The sequence below is a fragment of the Ailuropoda melanoleuca genome, chromosome X (genome assembly GCF_002007445.2).
Source record: "Ailuropoda melanoleuca isolate Jingjing chromosome X, ASM200744v2, whole genome shotgun sequence".
Taxonomy (NCBI): Eukaryota; Metazoa; Chordata; class Mammalia; order Carnivora; family Ursidae; genus Ailuropoda; species Ailuropoda melanoleuca.
In genome coordinates, this window is record NC_048238.1 from 93,789,217 (window position 1) to 93,808,356 (window position 19,140).

The 19,140-nt window shown below is 46.7% G+C and overlaps 1 protein-coding gene across 1 annotated transcript; it reads right to left on the reverse strand.

The window, feature by feature from the left end:
• Positions 1–2,864: 2,864 nt before the first annotated feature.
• IGSF1 (immunoglobulin superfamily member 1) lies at positions 2,865–18,823 on the reverse strand. The gene is made up of 20 exons (XM_002918602.4): positions 18,712–18,823; positions 16,358–16,494; positions 16,180–16,206; positions 15,486–15,767; positions 14,840–15,127; positions 12,659–12,943; positions 12,136–12,429; positions 11,391–11,669; positions 10,926–11,046; positions 8,967–9,037; positions 8,839–8,871; positions 8,167–8,457; positions 7,602–7,880; positions 6,715–7,002; positions 5,550–5,837; positions 4,763–5,050; positions 4,281–4,568; positions 3,889–4,167; positions 3,380–3,503; positions 2,865–3,224 (listed from the first exon to the last, which is right to left on the reverse strand). The coding sequence occupies exons 2-20, from the start codon at positions 16,425–16,427 to the stop codon at positions 3,089–3,091; spliced, it is 4,011 nt and encodes a 1,336-aa protein (XP_002918648.1). The 5' UTR covers positions 16,428–16,494; positions 18,712–18,823; the 3' UTR covers positions 2,865–3,088.
• Positions 18,824–19,140: the final 317 nt, after the last annotated feature.

Consider the following 19,140-nt stretch of genomic DNA (forward strand, 5'->3'; position numbering starts at 1 on the left):
ATAAAATATGGAAAAGCTGCTGTGGTTGAACCTGGCCAGGGTTGGGTGGGCATGAACTCTACCCCCCCTGAGGCCGGTTAACTGAATTGACTATGTAGAGATACATTTGCAAACAAATGTTGGCCAAACCCTGGAAGCACCACTAGTGAGATATTCCGAACTTAGAGAGGACAGCTCACATCTTCTGGGTGCTGTAAGACTATTATGTGTAAGAAGTAGACTCCGACTGGCCTGCGACTTGAGGTAGAATTAGAGCCAGCAAATACAAATGGAATGTACACAGGCAGACGTGGGATCAATCAAACAATTAAAAAATGTCAGGTTGCATCATGAAGTGGTCAGTTCCCCACCCCTGGAGGTGTACAGAAAGAGGCTGTAAATTCTGCTGTGAAGGAGATTATATACTGGGTTAGAGATTGGACCACACCACCTCGACAATCTTTGTAGCTGTGAGATGCTGGGGCCAAAGGTGTGTGAGCTCAAGGATCAGGTTAATTTACATTTGTTTTTTAAACACGGGGAGAGGATCTTTGGCCTGTGTTCCTGGAGTCCCACAGACAAATTATGCTCCTAAAGGTCCATTCCACCCTAACTGAGATTCCGTTTCCCAGAAATTACCTGATGCTAGGCTGATGATTAGAGGCCAGCCAGGGGTAAAGGGACTGATTCCCATGGCAACCAGGTTGAAAAAAGTGCCATGTGGAGCATTGTCAGCAACAAGCTAAGGTTGCATTATAAATAGATATTTAATTCATTGAGATAGTTTGTGACGACTTCTGCATTATAAATAGATATTTAATTCATTGAGATAGCTCTGACAGTGAGTAGGAAAGTTAAATCCCAAAGCCACTCTTTGTCTTTAAGTATTTCACAGTTAATTGACAACTATTTTTTACCTTCTAAAACATGTAGAACTTGGTTCTCTAAGTACTTAGAAAGAATGGCATATGTGAGTGTTTTAGAAAATTAACTAACAGTCCAGTGTCACAATATTTCTCACTATTCGTTTCTCATTGAAAGGTTTATCAAAATTTTATCTGATTCCATGAGTGCCTGTATTTAAATCTTTTTGACATAGGAGACCCCAGGTTCAATGTCTGGATTTCACAGGAGTCTTTTTTTCTGTCATTTTTGCTTCATCTTCTTCCTGCTCTTCTAACTCAGAGGCATCTCTAGATTTCAGACCTTGGCCCTCCGCTCTTTTCTTCCCATTTCTCTCTCCCTTGGTTAACAGCTAAAGTAATCACTTGCTAACTTTCACAGCCCTGCCACTAGCCTTGATAATACACTTTGGAGCACCTGATGATTGGAAAACAAAATCAGACCTGAGCAAAGGACTTCTCTCCTAAAACCAAGGACAAGCCTCCCTTTAGTGTTCAAAATGTACAGTTTGATTGAGGGTTAGGGATTAGGAGTTTGAAGGCAGAGAGCAGTGATCAGCAGAAAGCAACAATTAAGTTTTGCTAAATTCAAGTGTAAAAGTACTTTTGAAATGCAATTTTTAGAAACACCGTAAGAAATTAGTACAAGCAACTAACAGAATCTCATCAAATGGAAATCAGAGTGAAACTTTGTACTTCTACATTCCAAAGAGCTTAATACAAATTAGTCTATGGTAGTCAGTGTTTCATTTTGTGAGGATTAAGGGAAATGGGATGCATTTTTTTCATTAAGTTGCTGGGTAAATAAGCTCCTTAATATAAAATTTTATTGTACAATAAAATTCTAAATTTTATTGTACAATAAAATTCTAAATTTTATTGTACAATAAAATTTTATTGTAACCTGGGATAAACAACTTACTGTGTGCAGCACTCTTGTGCATTGCTCTATTGAACAGTGTTATCTTAGAATTAAACAGTGTTGGGAGGTAAGGAACTTTTACGGTCAGGTTTGAGGAATCATGACCTCCCCTAGAACCTATAGGTCAATTCTTCTGAGGTCTTAAACAGGTTAGAGAAACTAGGTAAGCCCCCTTCCTTTATCCAATCCCCCTGATGTGTACTGAATTCCCACCCATGGAGCAAATGGCATGCTGATCCAGGGAAGAAGATCAGGGGCTCAGAATGCAAGCTGTTCTCCAACTGGAGTCCTGGGAGTAGCCCCCCTCCTTCTTGCTCCAAACCAACAACCTCAACCACCTCACTTGCTTACTCACTCTCTGAGATCCCACTACCAGAGGCCCATTCCTTCGGGAAAACAAAACTCTCTTCAGGGAGCGGCAAAGTATTCAGCTTTTATCAATCATTTACACTTGAGTGAATTAATGTAGAGTCCATGATTGTTAGGTAAGGGCCACAAAGCAGACTTCATCCATTTCAAAGTTCTGCAGAGGGCTAATCCTAATGTTTGAAAGCAGGCATACCATGGACCTAGAAGTAACACGGTGAAAGGGATATACTTTCTTATTTTATTTTATTTACTTCATTTTATTTAAATTCAATTAGCCAAAATATAGTACATCATTAGTTTTTGGTGTAGTGTTCAATTTATATACTTTCAATGTTTGCCCTCCTTGGGCTGAACTTGGAGGGAACATTGCCATCCATCCATCCATCCATCCATCCATTCAATAGTGAGATTGAAGGACAAAAGGACATTCTACTCACTGAACTATGTCTCAAACCAAATTAAGAAGTACTCTTCTGGAGCCTTCCCTCCTCCCCCACCCCATCCTTAAGCTCCTTCCTTTGTGCTAGCAGCTCCATGCTCTCTTATTCTGCCAGAGAGGTCAGCTCCAACACACCATTTCTAAGCTATAAGTAGACAACAGATCCATGGAAAAACCACTGCCATAGTTTTCACAGTTAAATAGTGAATACTCTTTTTATTCAGAAGAATACATTTTTAACAGAATTTCATGCACCAGTAAATCAGTACAGTGAGGAGTTACAGGGGTGGGGAATCTCTCTTCAGGAAACATCTCACCCTGGTAGAGCTCTCAACTCCCAGAGTCCCTTTGACCCAGCTCAGATGATTAGTGGCCAAGGAGCAGTAGATGGGGTTGACTCCCAGTATAACCAGTCAGATTCTCAGGTCTCTGAGGATAAAAGAGAGGAGAGGAAAGCTCTTGTAAAGGAGAAGACTATTATATTGGGACTGGCAGTTCCACTGAGGTTCCCTGAGAGACTGATAAGGGAGAGCTGGTGTTGGCGCCTGGTTCTTCTTCTTGATTACACTCTTCAAGGGCTATGGTCTGGTCTCTTCCATCTGTCTCTGAGTCCCTGTGTGGAGAAAAGGACATGACTAAGGGAGGATCCAAAACTATCAATCTGAAAACAGGTTGTGTTATGGGGTTCAGATATTCAATGAACACTCAAGACCATTGTTTTTCCACCAGCCCTGGGTTTATAGAAGGAGGCTGACATGAGGCATTTACCTGGTTCGGAGTCGAGGCCACTTCTTCCACTCTATGGCTAGCACCACCCCCAAAGCTACAACTACCACCACAATCAGACTACTTCGGACAATGTTCCCCATGGTGCACTCCTGAGCGGCAGGCCCTGTGATGACAAAAGAGCAGAAATGAAGGCCATGGAGGTTAGCACATGTACATTTCCCCAATCTCTTGTTGCCCCCTTATTCGGCCTCCTCCAGGGTTCACTTGGGAGTCATATTGAGAATGCAGAGGGGTTGGTCAGAACCAGTGCTTATGCTGAGGCAGAAGCTGCCCTCCTTTTGGGGGTGGAAAAGGTCTTGAAATTATCCTGCTTACTATCTGTGGGTGGATCTGAGGTCCACCTCCTCACCATCCCTAGGAGAAAGATGACCACACTTGAGGTCTCTGACTCCAAACCCTCCCACCTCCATCTTCAGTGGTCTCCATCCGGACTATCTTTGGGATCCCACATAGGTCATGCCAGGACCATGGAAGGATTATCCTCTCACCTGCTGCCCCCACCAGCTCCAGGGCATCGCTAGGCTCTGACCAGATATCAGGATAGGCCTGGAGACGGTAACTGCAGCTGTAGTTGCCAATGCCTTTTCCTTCTACATTGTTGATGATGAAGTCCCCATCCTCTGAGAACTGCTGAGGTGCTTCTTCTCCATCATGTTCCAGGACAAATTCAACACCTGGCAGGGGTCCTCGGCACTGAAGGGTGATGTCCTTCCCTAGCTTGAATACGGTACTGGGCCAGGCTGACAGTAAGGGCTTAGGGGGCTTATCTATAATCAACCAGGACAACCAACCAAAGTTAGAAGCCATCCTGAACCCCCTTAGGGCTAATTACTTCAAAACTACAAAATCTAGACTATTACTGAGGTCTCCAGGACCTTACCAGTCACCCAGATCTCCAGGAAGTCACTGCGATTGGAAGCCGCAAAGGGAGCAGAGTCCAAATAATAAACACAGCTATAGACCCCAGAATCGTCACCTCTCACCACTGGCATCCAGAAGTCAGCCCTGTACCCTCTTGGGCTCTGTTGCTCCAAAGGCTCTTGAGTGCCCTCCTTCAACAGGACAAATGTTGAGTCTGGCAGTTCCCCTTGGCATTGAAAAGTCATATTTTCTCCAGGGGCCACAATGGGTCCAGGCTGGGCTAAGAGACTGGGTTTGGGGAGCAAACCTAGAAGAAATTAACTCCTGGTCAGAGAGAGGAGGCACTTTCCAGTGCACCACCCCTAGAGTCTGTTCTATAAAGAGGAAAAACTATTGCTTGCCTTTCCTTGAGCTCTCCAAAAACTATTTCCATGAACCCTCTGGCAGTCCATTCTCTCCTGTCTATGCTCCCAAGTCTGCTGCAGAGCACCTTCCTCTTACCTGTGACTATGAGTTCCAAAGTGTTGCTAGGCTGTATCTTGATAGGGCTGGTCCAGTCAGGGTGGTAGCAGCAGCTGTAACGCCCAATGTTAGCACCAGATATATTGGTGATGAGGAATGCCCCATCTTTACTGGTGGATCCCCAGAGCTGCACTGAAGTGGCTTCTCTTTCTTTGTGTAGAATGTACCCTACTCCATGGACTGGCCCCTGGCACCAGAGAGTAACATTCTGCCCCATAGGAACCACAGAACTGGGCTCAGCAAACAACCATGGCTTGGGAAATGTGTCTAGAAAGAGACCAAAGATGTGGTGAGTAAGGATACTCATCACTCGCTACACTAACCCTTCATCTTTCTCCTTCTGGATACAATAGTTACCCCATCCATGGTCTGACCTAGCCTTCTACCCTCCCTAACTGCTATTTCAGTTGTCTCTGTCCCATTCTCCTACCTTGTCTGCTTTTTTTTTCCATATCATTAATTACTTTATTATTTTTTTCTTTCTCAAACTTTTATTTAAATTCTACTTAGTTAACATATAGTGTAATATTGGTTTCCGGAGTATAATGGATAATTCATCACTTACAAACAACACCCAGTGTTCATCACGAGAGGTGTCCTCCTTAATCCCCATCACCCATTTAGCCCATCCCCAACCCACCTCCCTCCATCAGCCCTCAGTTTGTTCTCTATCCTTAAGAGCCTTTATGGTTTGCTTCCTTCTCTTTTTTTTCCTTCCCGTATGTTCATCTGTTTTATTTTTTAAATACATCTTGTCTGTTCTTACCTGTCACCCAGATCTTAATGGGCTTGCTGAGATGTGATCCCCTATTTGACATGGTTGTCTCGTAGTAGACACAACTGTAGTTCCCAGAGTCCTCTACTCCAACAGTGTGGAGGAGGAAGTCAACTGAGTCCCTGGAGGTGCTCTGGAACTGTAAGGGAACCTGGGTACCCTCCTGCAAGAGGGCAAACCTCATATCCTGGAAAGCTCCTTGGCAGTGCAGGGTCACATTCTTCCCAGGAAGTACCACAGGACCTGGCAGTGCCAGAAGAATGGGTTTGGGGTAGAATTCTGAAATTGAAGAGACCACAACATGAAAGAAGTCTGCCCCCCACTTTCTGCAGATTGCTTTTTTAGCATTATTGTAAGAAACAATATGTGTTTATTGTAGCAAATTAGAAAATACAGAAAAAACCTAAATACAATTCTACCAAAGATAACCACTCTTTATAAATGTCTCTATATCTCTTTTTCATTTTTTTCTCTATGTGTCCATGTCATTGTAGCTGCAACTATTTGCATAATTGGGATCCTACTGTATGCACAGTTGTGTAGTTTAATATTTTTCACTTAACTTTATGTAGTAAACATTTTCCTGTGACGTTAATCAGCCTTTGAAAACTATCATTTGTAATGGCTGCATAATATGCAGCTGTCATTTCAAGGTCTTTGCCCTTTCTCTGAGGGCCATCCAGCCCACCAATCTCTGACAGCCCAGCTAAAGAAAAAGTGAACATTGAGCCTAAAGCTCAAGGCCAAGCCACAAAAAGATTTCAGAAATAGGGCATGTGAGCTTGGCATTGGGGATTGGACACCCCATCTACCTCACTTCTTCCTCTAGAAGTAAATTACTTGCTTCTACCCTCTCCTTTGTCTCTTCTCCCTGTATTAGTAATAATAGAATCTGCTGCCTTTCATGGACTGTTTACCATGTGCAAGGCACTTCTGCAGGCATTTTCTTGGTGACTTTTATTTTTGTTTGTTTGTTTGTTTATTTGAGTAGGCTCCATGCCCAATGTGGGGCTTGAACTCATGACCCTGAGATCAAGAGTCCTGTGCTCTACCCTGGTGACTTTTAGCAGGAACACTCTTCCTTTCCCACTGACAGCCCTTACACCCACTGTCCCACAGTCGATCCTGCCTCCATCTGCATTTTTCCACTTCTGACCTGTCACCACGAGCTCCACAGGGTCGCTGGGCTCAGACCAGATTGTGAAGTCATAATAGCGGCAGCTGTAATTCCCTCCATCACCAGTGCCCACTGAAGTGATCAGAAAGTGAGCCGCACTGGCCCCTGGACTTGCCCAAGACCTGTCACTAGATGCTATTTCACTTCCATCTTTGTAAAGAATAAAGCTCATGTGCTGCTGGGGAGTGGAGCAGTTGAAAGTCACTCGGGCACCAGGAGTGACCACAGGGCTGGCCCATGTCTTGAAGAAGGGCTTGGGGTACATTTCTAGAAGGCAAAAAACAAAAACATGACACAAAACCAAATTAAAAAATAAAAAAGATAGCTAATATAGCAAATATTGGTTCCTGGAAGCTGCTTTGTTTTCTATAGCATTACATTCAGAAGTAGGCGCATTTAAAAATCAAGGCAAATCTACTTTGCAGATGGACTTCTCCCAGGGACTCCTGCTCCCCACCCCTCACCTCCTCCAGCTGAAGCCTCCCTGTCATCAAGGCAGGCAATGGAGGCTAGCTCATTAGGGCTCTGCTGGTCCCCTGAGTCTCATTTTGCCTATTTGGGCAAGAAGGGGAAATGGTACCTGCTCCGCCTCCCTGGAATATTTGGCCTATATCTAAATGAGATAATTGATATGAAAATAATTAGAAAAATTAAATCACCCTCCACAAACCCCAGCTATTAATAACGATTATGGCTATTAATATCGTGCAGCCAGAGGCCCTGGCACTCCCAGCGCCACGCCTGCCTGGCTCTAAGATTGGACACAGGCTCCTAGGACCAGCAGCAAAGTTTGCTGTGGGGAGAGGAGTGTCTGACCCAGAGCTTTGCCTCCCCCCTCCTCCCTCGCACACCCTTTTCAGCTCTACCTTTTATGACAAGCTCCAGGGACTCACTGGGCTCAGACCACTTGAAGGGGCGCTTTTCAGTGTGAGTACGGCAGCTATAATTGCCTTCGTCTTTATCCTCCATTCTTTGGATTGTAAAGAAGGCTTCTCTCCCAACGGCACCAAGTTGCTGGACAGGTTCCTGCACTCCCTCCTTATACAGAACAAACTCCATGCCTGCCAGCCATCCTTTGCACCGGATTTGCAGTTTCTGGCCCCGGATTGGGGGGGAAGCAGACATGACAGGTTTGGGGAGGATGTCTGGAAAACAAAATGGGGTGGAACAGGAGGCCAAAGTTTGGAGGTGCCCAGATGGGACTCTTGGAGTCACGTTGTCAGCAAAAAAGAAATCCACCCTGGACTGGCCTTTGGCTCTATTAGTCTCCTTTCACTCTCTTCCCCACCCCCCTCCCCCAGTTCAGGGCCCCTCCTCCCTACTTGCAGCATAAGCCCCCTGGGCTCCAGGTCTCTCTGCATTCCCCCACCCTCAGGTTGGAGTCACAGGGCGCTGAGGGTCACCCCAGGAGGAACTTCTGCCTTTACTTACCTGTCCCCACAAGCTCAAGTGCCTCACTGGGCTCCGAAACAGCCATCTCCTCCCATGAATGGCAGTGGTAACTCCCAGTGTGGCTCTGGGTCAGGGCGCCAAGGGGGAAGGCAGCCCGGACCTGCTCTGAGGCCGGGCGAGTTGCAATCCACCCAGTCCCGTCCTTCAGCAACACAAACTCCTTAGTTGAGCCAGAAGGGCTTCTGCACCAGAGGGTTAAGTTCTTCCACGGGGCAAGAGGGAAGTTGGTCTCTGCCCACAGCTCAGGCTTAGGGGTTGGCATGATTATTTCTAGAAACAGCAGAGTTAATGAAGCCATCTTCTCTCCTCCCTCCCCTCCCCCTTTCTTTGCCCTTGAACCCCCTACCCAGATCACAGTGCCCACCTCCCCTTTCAACACAAACCCAAACTCTTCACTTCCTTCTGCAGGTGCTGGGGAAAGGGGAAGCTTGTGTCTCAGCTGAGCCTCAGACAAGTGCAGAAGCTTGGGGAAAATTTTGCAGGCAGAAAAGCAGAGTTGGAGGCTGAATTTTGCTAGCAGCTTTAGCAAGTGCCCCTTCCTGGCTGTCCTTCCCTCCCGACCAGTCACTCCCTGGCCACTGACACTGACACTCTGTAGTTATTTCAGATCTCCAGGAAGGAATGTCCCAGTCTGGAGCAGGAAAAACTCACCAGTCTCTTCTGTCAATACCCCATTGCACAGTCCTGCAAAAGAAATTGCTGCCAGGGCTCTGCCGCCTCCCCCACGGGACTTAACCCGGCCTTCTGCCCAGGCCCCTTCCCCACCCCCTTGTACTCACCACAGCAGAGAAGGGCTGTGACTATGAAGAGCATGGTGACCCCTTGAGCTGTTCCCAGCAACCAGGCTTCTCTAGTGAGACCAGAAAAGAGATGAGAGGAGCTGCTGGGGTTAGGGGGAGGGCGGAGAGAAGGGGGCGGCAATTTATGTCATTGGCTTACTCACCACCCAATAGGGATTGGATTTGGGCAGGATAATGGGGTATAATCTTTTCTGACATCAATGGCTTTTCTTTTTGAGGGCCTCACCACCTACAAACCTCTTGCTCTTTCATGACCACGTGCCCCGCACCCCCTCCCCCCTCCCAGCCTATATCAGATGTCAGCTCCCCATGGCCCCTGATTAGGCTGTTTCGGGGATTGAGTTGTCAGATGTGAAAATGCTTTTGTAACTCCAGCTCTCAGAACCCCTGGAGCTCAGAGTGATCGGCAGCTCTGTGTAGTGGGTGTGGGGGTGGAGGGAAAAATCTTGGGTGTTTCTCCGTCATCAAGTTTAAGTTTGGAAGCAGTTTTTATTATGGCAGTATTGGTCCTCAGACCGACCTGCCTCACCTGCCTTTGTTATGGAAGGGTTGCCTAGGCAGCCACAGTGAATTACCCTAAGATTGTCAGTGCTGAGCTAAGCTTGTCAGAGAGTGGAATCTCTCTACCCCCACCCAGATTATGACTAGCAATGTGAAGCAGCTTTGGGTTATGGGTCCTGTAAAATTAGATGATATTAAGCCAAAATCCATTTGGCAATTTGTACTTAGAAGACCATGACCCTCCTTCCTGGTCAGGAAAACATGCTTTTCAAGCTGCTTTCTCTGAAATCTGCTTCCTGAGCTCATTCTTTGATGCAGTGGTCCTGAGCTGAGGTGGGGCACTTGAAGCTACATTTTTTTCCTAACCCCTGGCTTGGAGGTTACCCCAAGGTGCAGGACTCAGGATAGATTCTGAGGACAACTAGGGCTGGCTTTTTGAACACTCAAAGGGTGGTGGTTTTTGTAGAAGATTTAGGGGGCTCCCTTCTAATTACCCAAGCACTCTGTCGCTCAGATCCTGGTGGAAAACACAGACACATATAATCACAGTCATCATCCTTTGTGTACTGAATATTCCCAGACACACAAAGGCCTACGATCATGGTGAGGGGGCTACAGCCAGGAGCAGAAGGTTGAGGGTAGTAGGTAAGGCCTTCAGGGGCTGAGACCCCCACCAACCTAGTAGCTGTCATTTCTCTTCCTGTTGTCAGGCAGAATCACCTGGCCATGGGGATCAGGGAGAGAGGAGGATGGACCAGGGTTCACCAAAGGATCAAAGGAAACGGCAGGATGACCTGTTTCGTTTGTCATTTTGTGGTTCAGAGAAAGAAGTTTGATTTCCTGGCCCAATCCACTGCCTCATCAGATACCCATCCAGGTTAAGATTATATTCTCAGGATGCTCTGCACAGATGGTTGGAGGCCAGAGAGGCAGAGAGACTGGTTTCTATGGAGACTAGGATGGACCATGAGGCTCTCTAACTCTCGAAAGCTAGAGGTAAGGGTGAAAAGTTGGAATGGGAGTTGGATAACACCCAGGGAGACAGGACAGCTTGGCTTCTTAAAAGAGTAAAAGTTCAGACTAAGTTCATTTGGAAGACATCAATCATCTCTGAGGGGCAGGGTGGTTTGGGAGGGAGATTTGGGCACTCTCTCGGGTGGGGGGCGGGGTAGGCAGGGAATCAGTGAATGAGGTTCTGATTGCATCTCCCTCTGAGAATTATGTTTCTCTACCCTCTGGCTTGGGTGCTGACTTCTCTGTGAGGTGAAGGAGAAACAGCTGGGATGAGAAAGTCTGGTTTCTTAAGCCCGGAAGGTGGGGGATACAAAGGGTGTGACCCTGTGGCTTATCTCAACTGGGGTATGACCCATTTCTGAATCTCTGGGGAGCCTGGACTCAGCTAGATTGAAGAACAGGGGGCTAGGACAAGACAGTTACCTGATTCTGTGTCTCCGACACTTCCACCTTATCCACAGCACTACCAAGAGCAAGGCAACAAGCTGCATGATTAGGGACAACCTGATAGCTTCATTCAGAACGTAATTCCAGGTGAGAAAGCCTGTGTCCAGAGTAGACCAGAAGCAGGAGCCTTGATAGGGAAAGGGGGAGATGAATGCATTCGGGGTTGGGGTGGGGAAGAGGGAGGAGGAGCTGGTTACTGAAGGTGAAGAGAAGGTGAGAAAGTGGCCTTTTTCATGAAGAATGAGAGCTTTGAAAGTATCCTGCTCACTGCCTTTGAGTGATTATGAGACCACCCCAGGGGTAGTGTGTCCAAACTCAAGGGCTTTGACTTACAAGCCCCTGACTCCCCTATCCATAGCTTTCTGGGCACTGCTTCAGGATCCCAGGGTTGTCATGCCCAAAGCCATGGAGGGGCAACCCTAAAAAGAGTTGTCCTCTCACCTGCTGGCCCCATCAGCTTCAGAGGCTCACTTCGATCTGACCAGATGTTAGGGTGTGCCTCCACACGATAGCTGCAACTGTAGGTCCCTGTACCTTTTCCTTCAGCATTACTGATGATGAAGTCTCCATCCACTGAGAATTTTTGGAATGTTGCTCTTTCTTCCCATTCCAGAGAAAATTCAAGTACTGGATGTGGTACTCGGCACTGAAGGGTAATGGCCTTTCCTAGCTTGAACATGGTGCTAGGCCAGGCTGACAGGGAGGGTTTGGGGGGCTTATCTGCAACCAATCCAGAAACCAGAGTTAGAATAAGTGACCTTGAACTCAGTACTATTTCCCCCAACAAGTTTCTCAAAAATCAAATGGGACTTTGACCTTTCTTGTCTTTCCACTTCCACTAGGTCAGCAGTCTCAAAATTTGACTGTGCTTTAGAACCTCTTGGCCCACTCCTCAGTACTCTAAAGACTCTTGGGTTTCTACCTTCTATCAAGAAGACTTGTAATTTCCCCTGGACAGAAGGAAAATAACATTTCCAGGGGTCACAATGGGGCTAGGCCATGCCCAGGGGCAGGGACTGAGTAACAATCCTGGGAGAGAAAGTACATAAAGTTTTTGGAGAAAATTCTGCACCACCTTCCTAGTGTATTTTTCCTCGGCTCATAACTCCAAGAGGGTACAGGGCTGCTAGCTCCTCTTAGAACACTGTAATGATGATAAAAACAAATGACATTGGTTAGCACTTGCCTACAACCACAAGCTCCACGGTGTTGTGTGATGTCATCCTGATGGAGGTCTTCCAGGAGAGGAGATAGTGGCAGCTATAGATGCCAGCATCACTATAGGTCACATTGTTGAGGAAGAATGACTTGTTGTCATCAATGCTGGTGGTATCCAAGAGCTGAAGTGGTTTGTCTTCTCCTTTCTTATAGAGTGCAAGCCCCACTCCATCCACTGGCCCTTGACACCACAAGCTCACATTCTGACCCATCTGGACCACAGGACTGGGCTGAGCAAGTAGCCAGGTCTTGGGGAAAGCATCTAGGATGAGACCGAAAATATAAAGGGCTAGTGGTTTGACTCCCCTCTCACCACTAAGGGTTCTCTTCCTCCAGTCCACCCTTGGCAAATCCCATCCTAAGCCCAGTTATACAAATACTGCTCTCTTCCCCACTAAACCCTGCCTGCATGATCAGGTTCTTCAGGTGGCCCAGAGGGAGTTGTATATCCTTAGCCCCAACATAGGTCCCCTGGCATTCCCCCCTCTTACCAGTCACCCAGATTTTCAGGATATCACTAAGAAGTGAACCCCTGTACGACCCATCATAGTAAAAACAGAGATAATGTCCAGCATCATGGATTTTCAAAGCCCGGAAGAAGAAATATGCCTCATTTTTTATTGGTCTCTTGCGGTAAAAGGATTTCTCCAAGTCTTCAAGCCTTATTAGAGCAAAGGTCATTCCATAGATTGGCCCCTGACACCTGAGGTTCAGGCTTTCTCCAGGTGCCATGATGGGCCCAGGATACGCTGTCAGAGTTGGTTTGGGATAGAGTCCTAGAAAGGGAAGAGACCCTTAATTAGAGATAGGATGATTTTTCCCTATTATCTCTTAGTTTTATTTTCCTAGTTTTTTCTAAAGACAAGGAGTGGTAGCTGAAGTTTAGTCTCTACTCCCTCTCCCTTCCTTGAATCTTGGCCTCTTCTAAGGGATAATCAAGGGCATGTCCACTTGGGTACCTCCCTTCTCACCAGACTTTATCAGCTCCACTGAGCTCTAACTAAGTATAGGGCTATGTCTCAGTGGAATATTTACATCTGTAATTGCCTGTATCTTTAGGTTCCTGAACTGCCAAATGTACTTCTTCCAACCACCCAAGAAACCAAGCTTCTGAAAATGAGTTTGATTTCATCTTTGTAGAGCAGGAATACTACTGAAGAAGTAAAAGTGTCCTTTGAACACATTAAGCCCACATAAGACCCTATTTCCAACACGAGACTTGACGAAGCCAATGAGGGATTGGCCCATAAGTCTTTGACACAAAGAAGTCTCTGTTAATGGGGTCACACTCTCTTTTCCACGTATTGTTCCCCCAAGGGGATCATACTACAAAATAGAGGGCAAAACTTACTTTCATACCATTCCTTCTTACCCACTGCAATCCCAGGTAGACCCACCCATTCGTTATTAGAAAGATCACCTCTGTCATATGCTCATTGAGCATTTAGGATGTGTCAGGCATCATGTAGGTCTAAGGATGTACAAGTAAAGAAGACACAGGCCCTGTCAGCAAAAAGTTCATGGCCTAGTGAGGGATACCAGTGAATAGGTAACTGCAAAAGTGTATGTTAGTGGAATCTACTCTGGAAGGACATTCATACAACAAACATCCATACACACAGTTCAAACAAAGAGTTTTTGTTATTCGATCCTCAATAAAAAGCTATACTAATAAAATAATATCTACCATTTATTGAGAACTTATATGCCAGGCACTGTACATATATTATATTTAGGTAAATCCTCACAACAACCCTGTGAGGTAGGCATTATTATTATACCAATTTTGTAAATCAGGAAACTGAGGCACAGATAGGCATCATACAGTAGGTTGTATAGATAGCTATCCCATTTTAGAGTGGGGGAAAACAAAGCACAGAGAGGTGAAGTGACTTGCTTAAGATCACACAGGGAGGCGGTGTCAGAGGTGGAACTAGAAACCAAGATTACTGCTTCTAAGTCCAGGATACCTTCTGTGGCACCTATTTAGACTGATGGAGGAACCAAGGCAAAGGTGGCCAATTTTGTCTAAAAGCATCCAGGCCATGGGGTGGGCGAACTGGGGCTGGGATGTGTGTCTGGCATTTGAACATTTTGGGGAGACTTCTGCTGTGTTCAGATCTTGACACTGCCTCACTAGATCTACATATACAGGACTAAAGTAATTTATATAAGCCATTTCTAAAATACGAGCTATCACTTTTTGTCAATTTGTTTATTTTTATCACTGATGCCAGCACAATTCATTCTATTTTCTGCGCTTAAAAGTAATAATCACAAATACAATAAAAATGCATTTAAAAATGTAAAAACCAGTTTATAAGACTGCAGTGGAAGTGCCTGGCACATAGGAAGTGCTCAATAAATATTAGTCAAGTGAATGAATGAAAGCATGAGATTCAACAAGTAGAGAACAACAAAGCTGTGATGAGCTGAGCTGTCAGACATTTGGCTGGGCTCACTCACTAGCCAAGTGATTGGCTCCCACACATCGGCCTGGTAGCATGTGTGATTCTAATTTGCATCTTAGGAAAATGTCAAATGACTCTAGCTCATAGGCCTTGCAGGGCTTAGGACCTGGCTAAGGAAAGTAAAATCAGAAACCCTGGTTCATCCAACCATGATCCCGGGGACAATGATCATCAGACCCCGGCAGCCATAGCCACACCCACCTGCCACAATCAGCTTCAGGGGGTTGCTGGGCTCTGACCACAGAGTGGGGAGCATCTGGATATGAGTGCGGCAGATGTAAACCCCTTCACTCTCAGGTGTCATGTTGGCAATGGAGAATATGGCCACTGTACCAGTTGGGATTTGGTAATCCACGGTCTCTGCATATCCCTCTTTGAATAGCATGAATACCAAATCCTGCAGCCAGCCATGGCAGAGTATGTTAACGTTACATCCAGGAAGAGGGGAGGTCTCAGCCTGGATCCAGAAGATGGGCTTGGGCAGCTGTCCTGGAAGGAGAGAATGAACTGGAATTCAGGTAAAGCAAGGACAGCGTTGCACAGTGAGCAGGAGAGGAAAGTGCTACTTAAATGAGCCTTCCTTGTATGGTCATTATTTACCACCCTTCCCTCCCTCCATCTGGGGTCTCCCTATGTTGAGAGCTTGCTCTCTAGATCTGTTCCAGAGACTGCATCCTCATCTGCATTGCCTATAGAGAGTAGGCTCTAACTAACTGTGGAATGCCTGCATGTATGCATTCATGCATTTGAAGTAAATGAATGAATTAAACAAATCTTGCTCTGGGAAGGCAAGCTTGAATTCCAGGAGCTGGAGTTTATTCTTGATTACCTATTGCTGTCTTCTTACCTGGTGCCACCAACTCTAAAACTTTACTGGGATCTGACCAGCCTGTTTCCTTCCAGTAGCAGCACCTGTAAAGACCTGCATTGGACTTAGTAAGGGCACCTATAGGGAATGAAACTTGGAAGGTCTTGGAGGAAGGGCGGATCCAAGTCATCTGTGTCTTATCCTTCAGCCGCAGAAACTTGCTTGAAATCCGAGAGGGGCTTTTGCACCAAAGTGTGATGTTCTCCCAAGGGGCCTGGGGGTAGTTGGTCTCTATCCACAGCTCCGGTTGAGATTTCACCACTGTCATTCCCAAAGATCACAGAGATGTGAGCAGTCCAACCCTCTCCCTCCCATAACGTGCCTCAAAATGTCCCTTAAAATTAGTCCTGACCCAGATTCTTCTTTTTGTCTTCCTTGGGGACAAGAGTGTCTGCTTATGTGGGGGATGGGATAGGGCCCCCAGGACATTTGTTCAAGGGATTCAAGTGAGTTGGGTAATACAGTGCAAGTCTGGCTTCCATTCCACCTGAAATAAAGTTTTTTACTATTCTGTGGGAAACCAAGTCATGAAGTGAAGGGTTCTGGTCTCCAGCCAGCTCAATCTGGAAATTATCTTTGTGGTCTCAAGGTAGTTATATCCAGGGCCATGGAGGCAGCTGATGTCTTGAAACCTCCAGGAAGGAGGGTACCTGAGGTGGCAGGACTCACTTACCTATTGATGTCATACCCAGACTCAGCCCTGAAAAGAGAGATAATGGTAAAAAGGGCCCCCATATTGACCCCACCAATGCTCAATCCTCAATACTCTCTTCTTTCTCCCTCCCCAAGGTACCCAGTCATAGGGGTGCCTGTGACAGGGTCATCTGCCCCCACCCCTTCCTTGTACTCACAAATGCAAAAGAGCAAGACAGTGAATGTCCGCAGCATGGCGGCCTGCTCCCCCAGCCTGTCCAGGGTCATGGGGCCTCTGGTGCTCAATGTGCACTTCAAGTCTGGAAAGGTTTTGCTCCTCAGCAGGTGGTGAGATCTAAAAGCAGAGGTGTTTTTACTCAGGGGACTTGTCCCGCTCCTCAAAGTTTAGTTTAGATCACTAAACTGCACTTAACAACCCTACCTTCCACTCCTTCAGAGGCATGAAATGTACTACAACGTCACCTGCCCCTTTTCTCCACCCACTTCTCCTCATACCCAAGGTCTTTGCTGGCACATATGATGTCAGATCTGTTGAAATGTCTGTACATGCGTGGAATCTCAGAGGCTCAGAGGATGACCTAATCCAGGCCAGAGGGGAGCCTTTGGGAGGAGAAAGATGGGAGGTGTAGAGAGTCATCTTTTCAGATTTTTAGATTCTTTATATATATTTATATATTCCTCCAACAACTTAGCAAAGGAGGCTTTCCTGCATCCCCATTTTGCTGGCAAGGAAACTGAGGCTTAGAGGGGATATATTTAATTTGACCAAAGTCAAAAGATTAAATATCAGATATTTATATAACTCTAGTGTCTATTCTCTAAAACCACTATTTAAACTCCCCCTTTCTTACCTTTCCTCACCCCTCCAATCTCATATCACCCAGGACTACCCCTCTGTAGATTGCCTCAGATGCAATATTACTCTCAGTCTTATCTCTTATCCCACAAAGCTCAAAACCCCCATCTCAAGTAGGTGTTGGAGAATCAAGCTACTCGAGCTAATTAATATAAGGTGTAAATGATGTATTGGCTGCCCATAATTTATACACATTTTTGTTCATTGCTCCTAAGGAAATATGGTAAAGATATTTGAATTCAGGGAGGCCTTTTCATTTTCCAAAAAAACACTATTGACCACATGTACACAAGATAGACCCTTTCTGCTTTCCTGCCTCTTCTCCACCACCACACCCAAAGTATGCTTTTGCCAAGGGAAGATCCCCACCACACAAACTCAAGCTAACTCTCCTCCATCAACTCTCTATTCAGAGTCTGAGGTCCTGGCTCTTTCATCCAATCTCAGTAGAGTGAGGGTAAAGGCAGCTCCCAGAACAGAAAAGGGCTGATTTCACTTCCCAGAACAGATCGCAGCACTGCAGGCTCGAATTTGCTCCAATGCTAACACTGGGCAGGATGAAGGAGCAGGAAAACAAGAAGATTCATTCAAACATCTGGGCTGTGGGGAACAGGTGGACACTCAGAGATCCAAGAAGACAGTTCCCTTTTGGATTTCTTACCTCACATTGAAGGATGCTCAAATTACCCTCTCTGAACTTTTTCTTATCTGTAAAGTTGGGAAGTAATATCTACCTAGCATTGTTGTTGTGTTGGATCAGAGATAATATATGTACAGGGCACATGGTAAACATTTCAAGGTGGCTATTTTTCTTCTTCCTCAAGGGGGTATTAACCTGCTCTTTCATCTCAGCTCCCACAGTCCCTTGTCCCCTGCTCCTCTCAGGGCCAGGCCCAGGCCCAGGCTTGAGTGCCACCCTGTTGCTTTGTTCCCCCAAGGGTTTGGGGCAGGATTTATTGGGGAAGCCAGGTTCTACTGCCAAGGGAAAGGTTCAACCTGGGACTCTGCCCAGAAATGCCAGCTGAGATTTCAGGCTTGCCACTTAGACCCCTAAACCAGGGTTTTGCCTCCTGGGGACTTGAGTGGAATGAGGGAAGGGGGGCTTCTCAGCATGGCTAACCCCTCCCCAATCACTAAGGAAACTGTACCTTTACATCCAGCCCAAAAGATGAATCTTAAAGCCCACAGAATGGGGAAACAGCAGCAAGCCTCAGGTTATTGGCCACGCCCATTTTTGGCCTTTCACGCCCCCACCCCCATCCCCAACTTCCACAGTCTAGTCCTTTTACCCTCCCCTTCTACTCCACCCAAATCACTTTCCCCACCCTTAGGCAGCGCCGCAGTGTTTTTGAGGGTGACATACCCAAAATGTCTAATGGCTCGCCCCCTGCATAGCTTTTAGGGCTCCAGGAATCAAAGGGGTTGGGCTCGGCGGGGTGCCGGGTACAAGCTTCGCTGAGGGTTTGGAGGGAAGACTGAGAAGGAAAAGGGAAGATATTTACAGTGCCCAGAGATTCTCAGCGAAGCCATTCTGGGATCCGTGGAGGGACGGAGAAAGGGAGGGATAGACTGGGAGCAGTTTGATTTGCGGCAATTAGTTACAGCAGGGAGACTATTTCGGGGTTTTGTTTAGGATCTGATGGCCGGTATTTAATCTTCATCCACTGGTCTATGCGCTCATTTGCAGGTACTTACGGTAGTTGAAGGCCCGCTCCGCTTTTGGAGATTCTCCAGTGAGCTCCTCCAGATGCAGCAAACTGCCCGGCATTAGCAGAGCTAAGGACAGCCTCTCGGGCTCGGTGCCCCGCCTCCCTCTCTCCCCCGCCGGCTAGCCGGTCTGCTCCAACCTCCTCCCCTCCCTCCGTCAGGCCCTGGGAGCCCACCTACACCAACTCTGCCTGACACCTGCAGTCCTCTGACGACCGGGATTTCTATGCCCCTCCCAGCTCCCCGCCTCTCCTGACTCCCTGCAGAGGTTGCTGAAGCCAAATTCAGTCCCCTGCCCCCTCTCCTGTCGCTCTGAGTTCCACTGGGTCACTGTATCCTGGAGGGGAGAGGGCCAGCTCTTCAGACTGCCAAAGCTGTAGATCCCTCCTCTCCAGCTCCCCAATGCCTTTAAAGGGA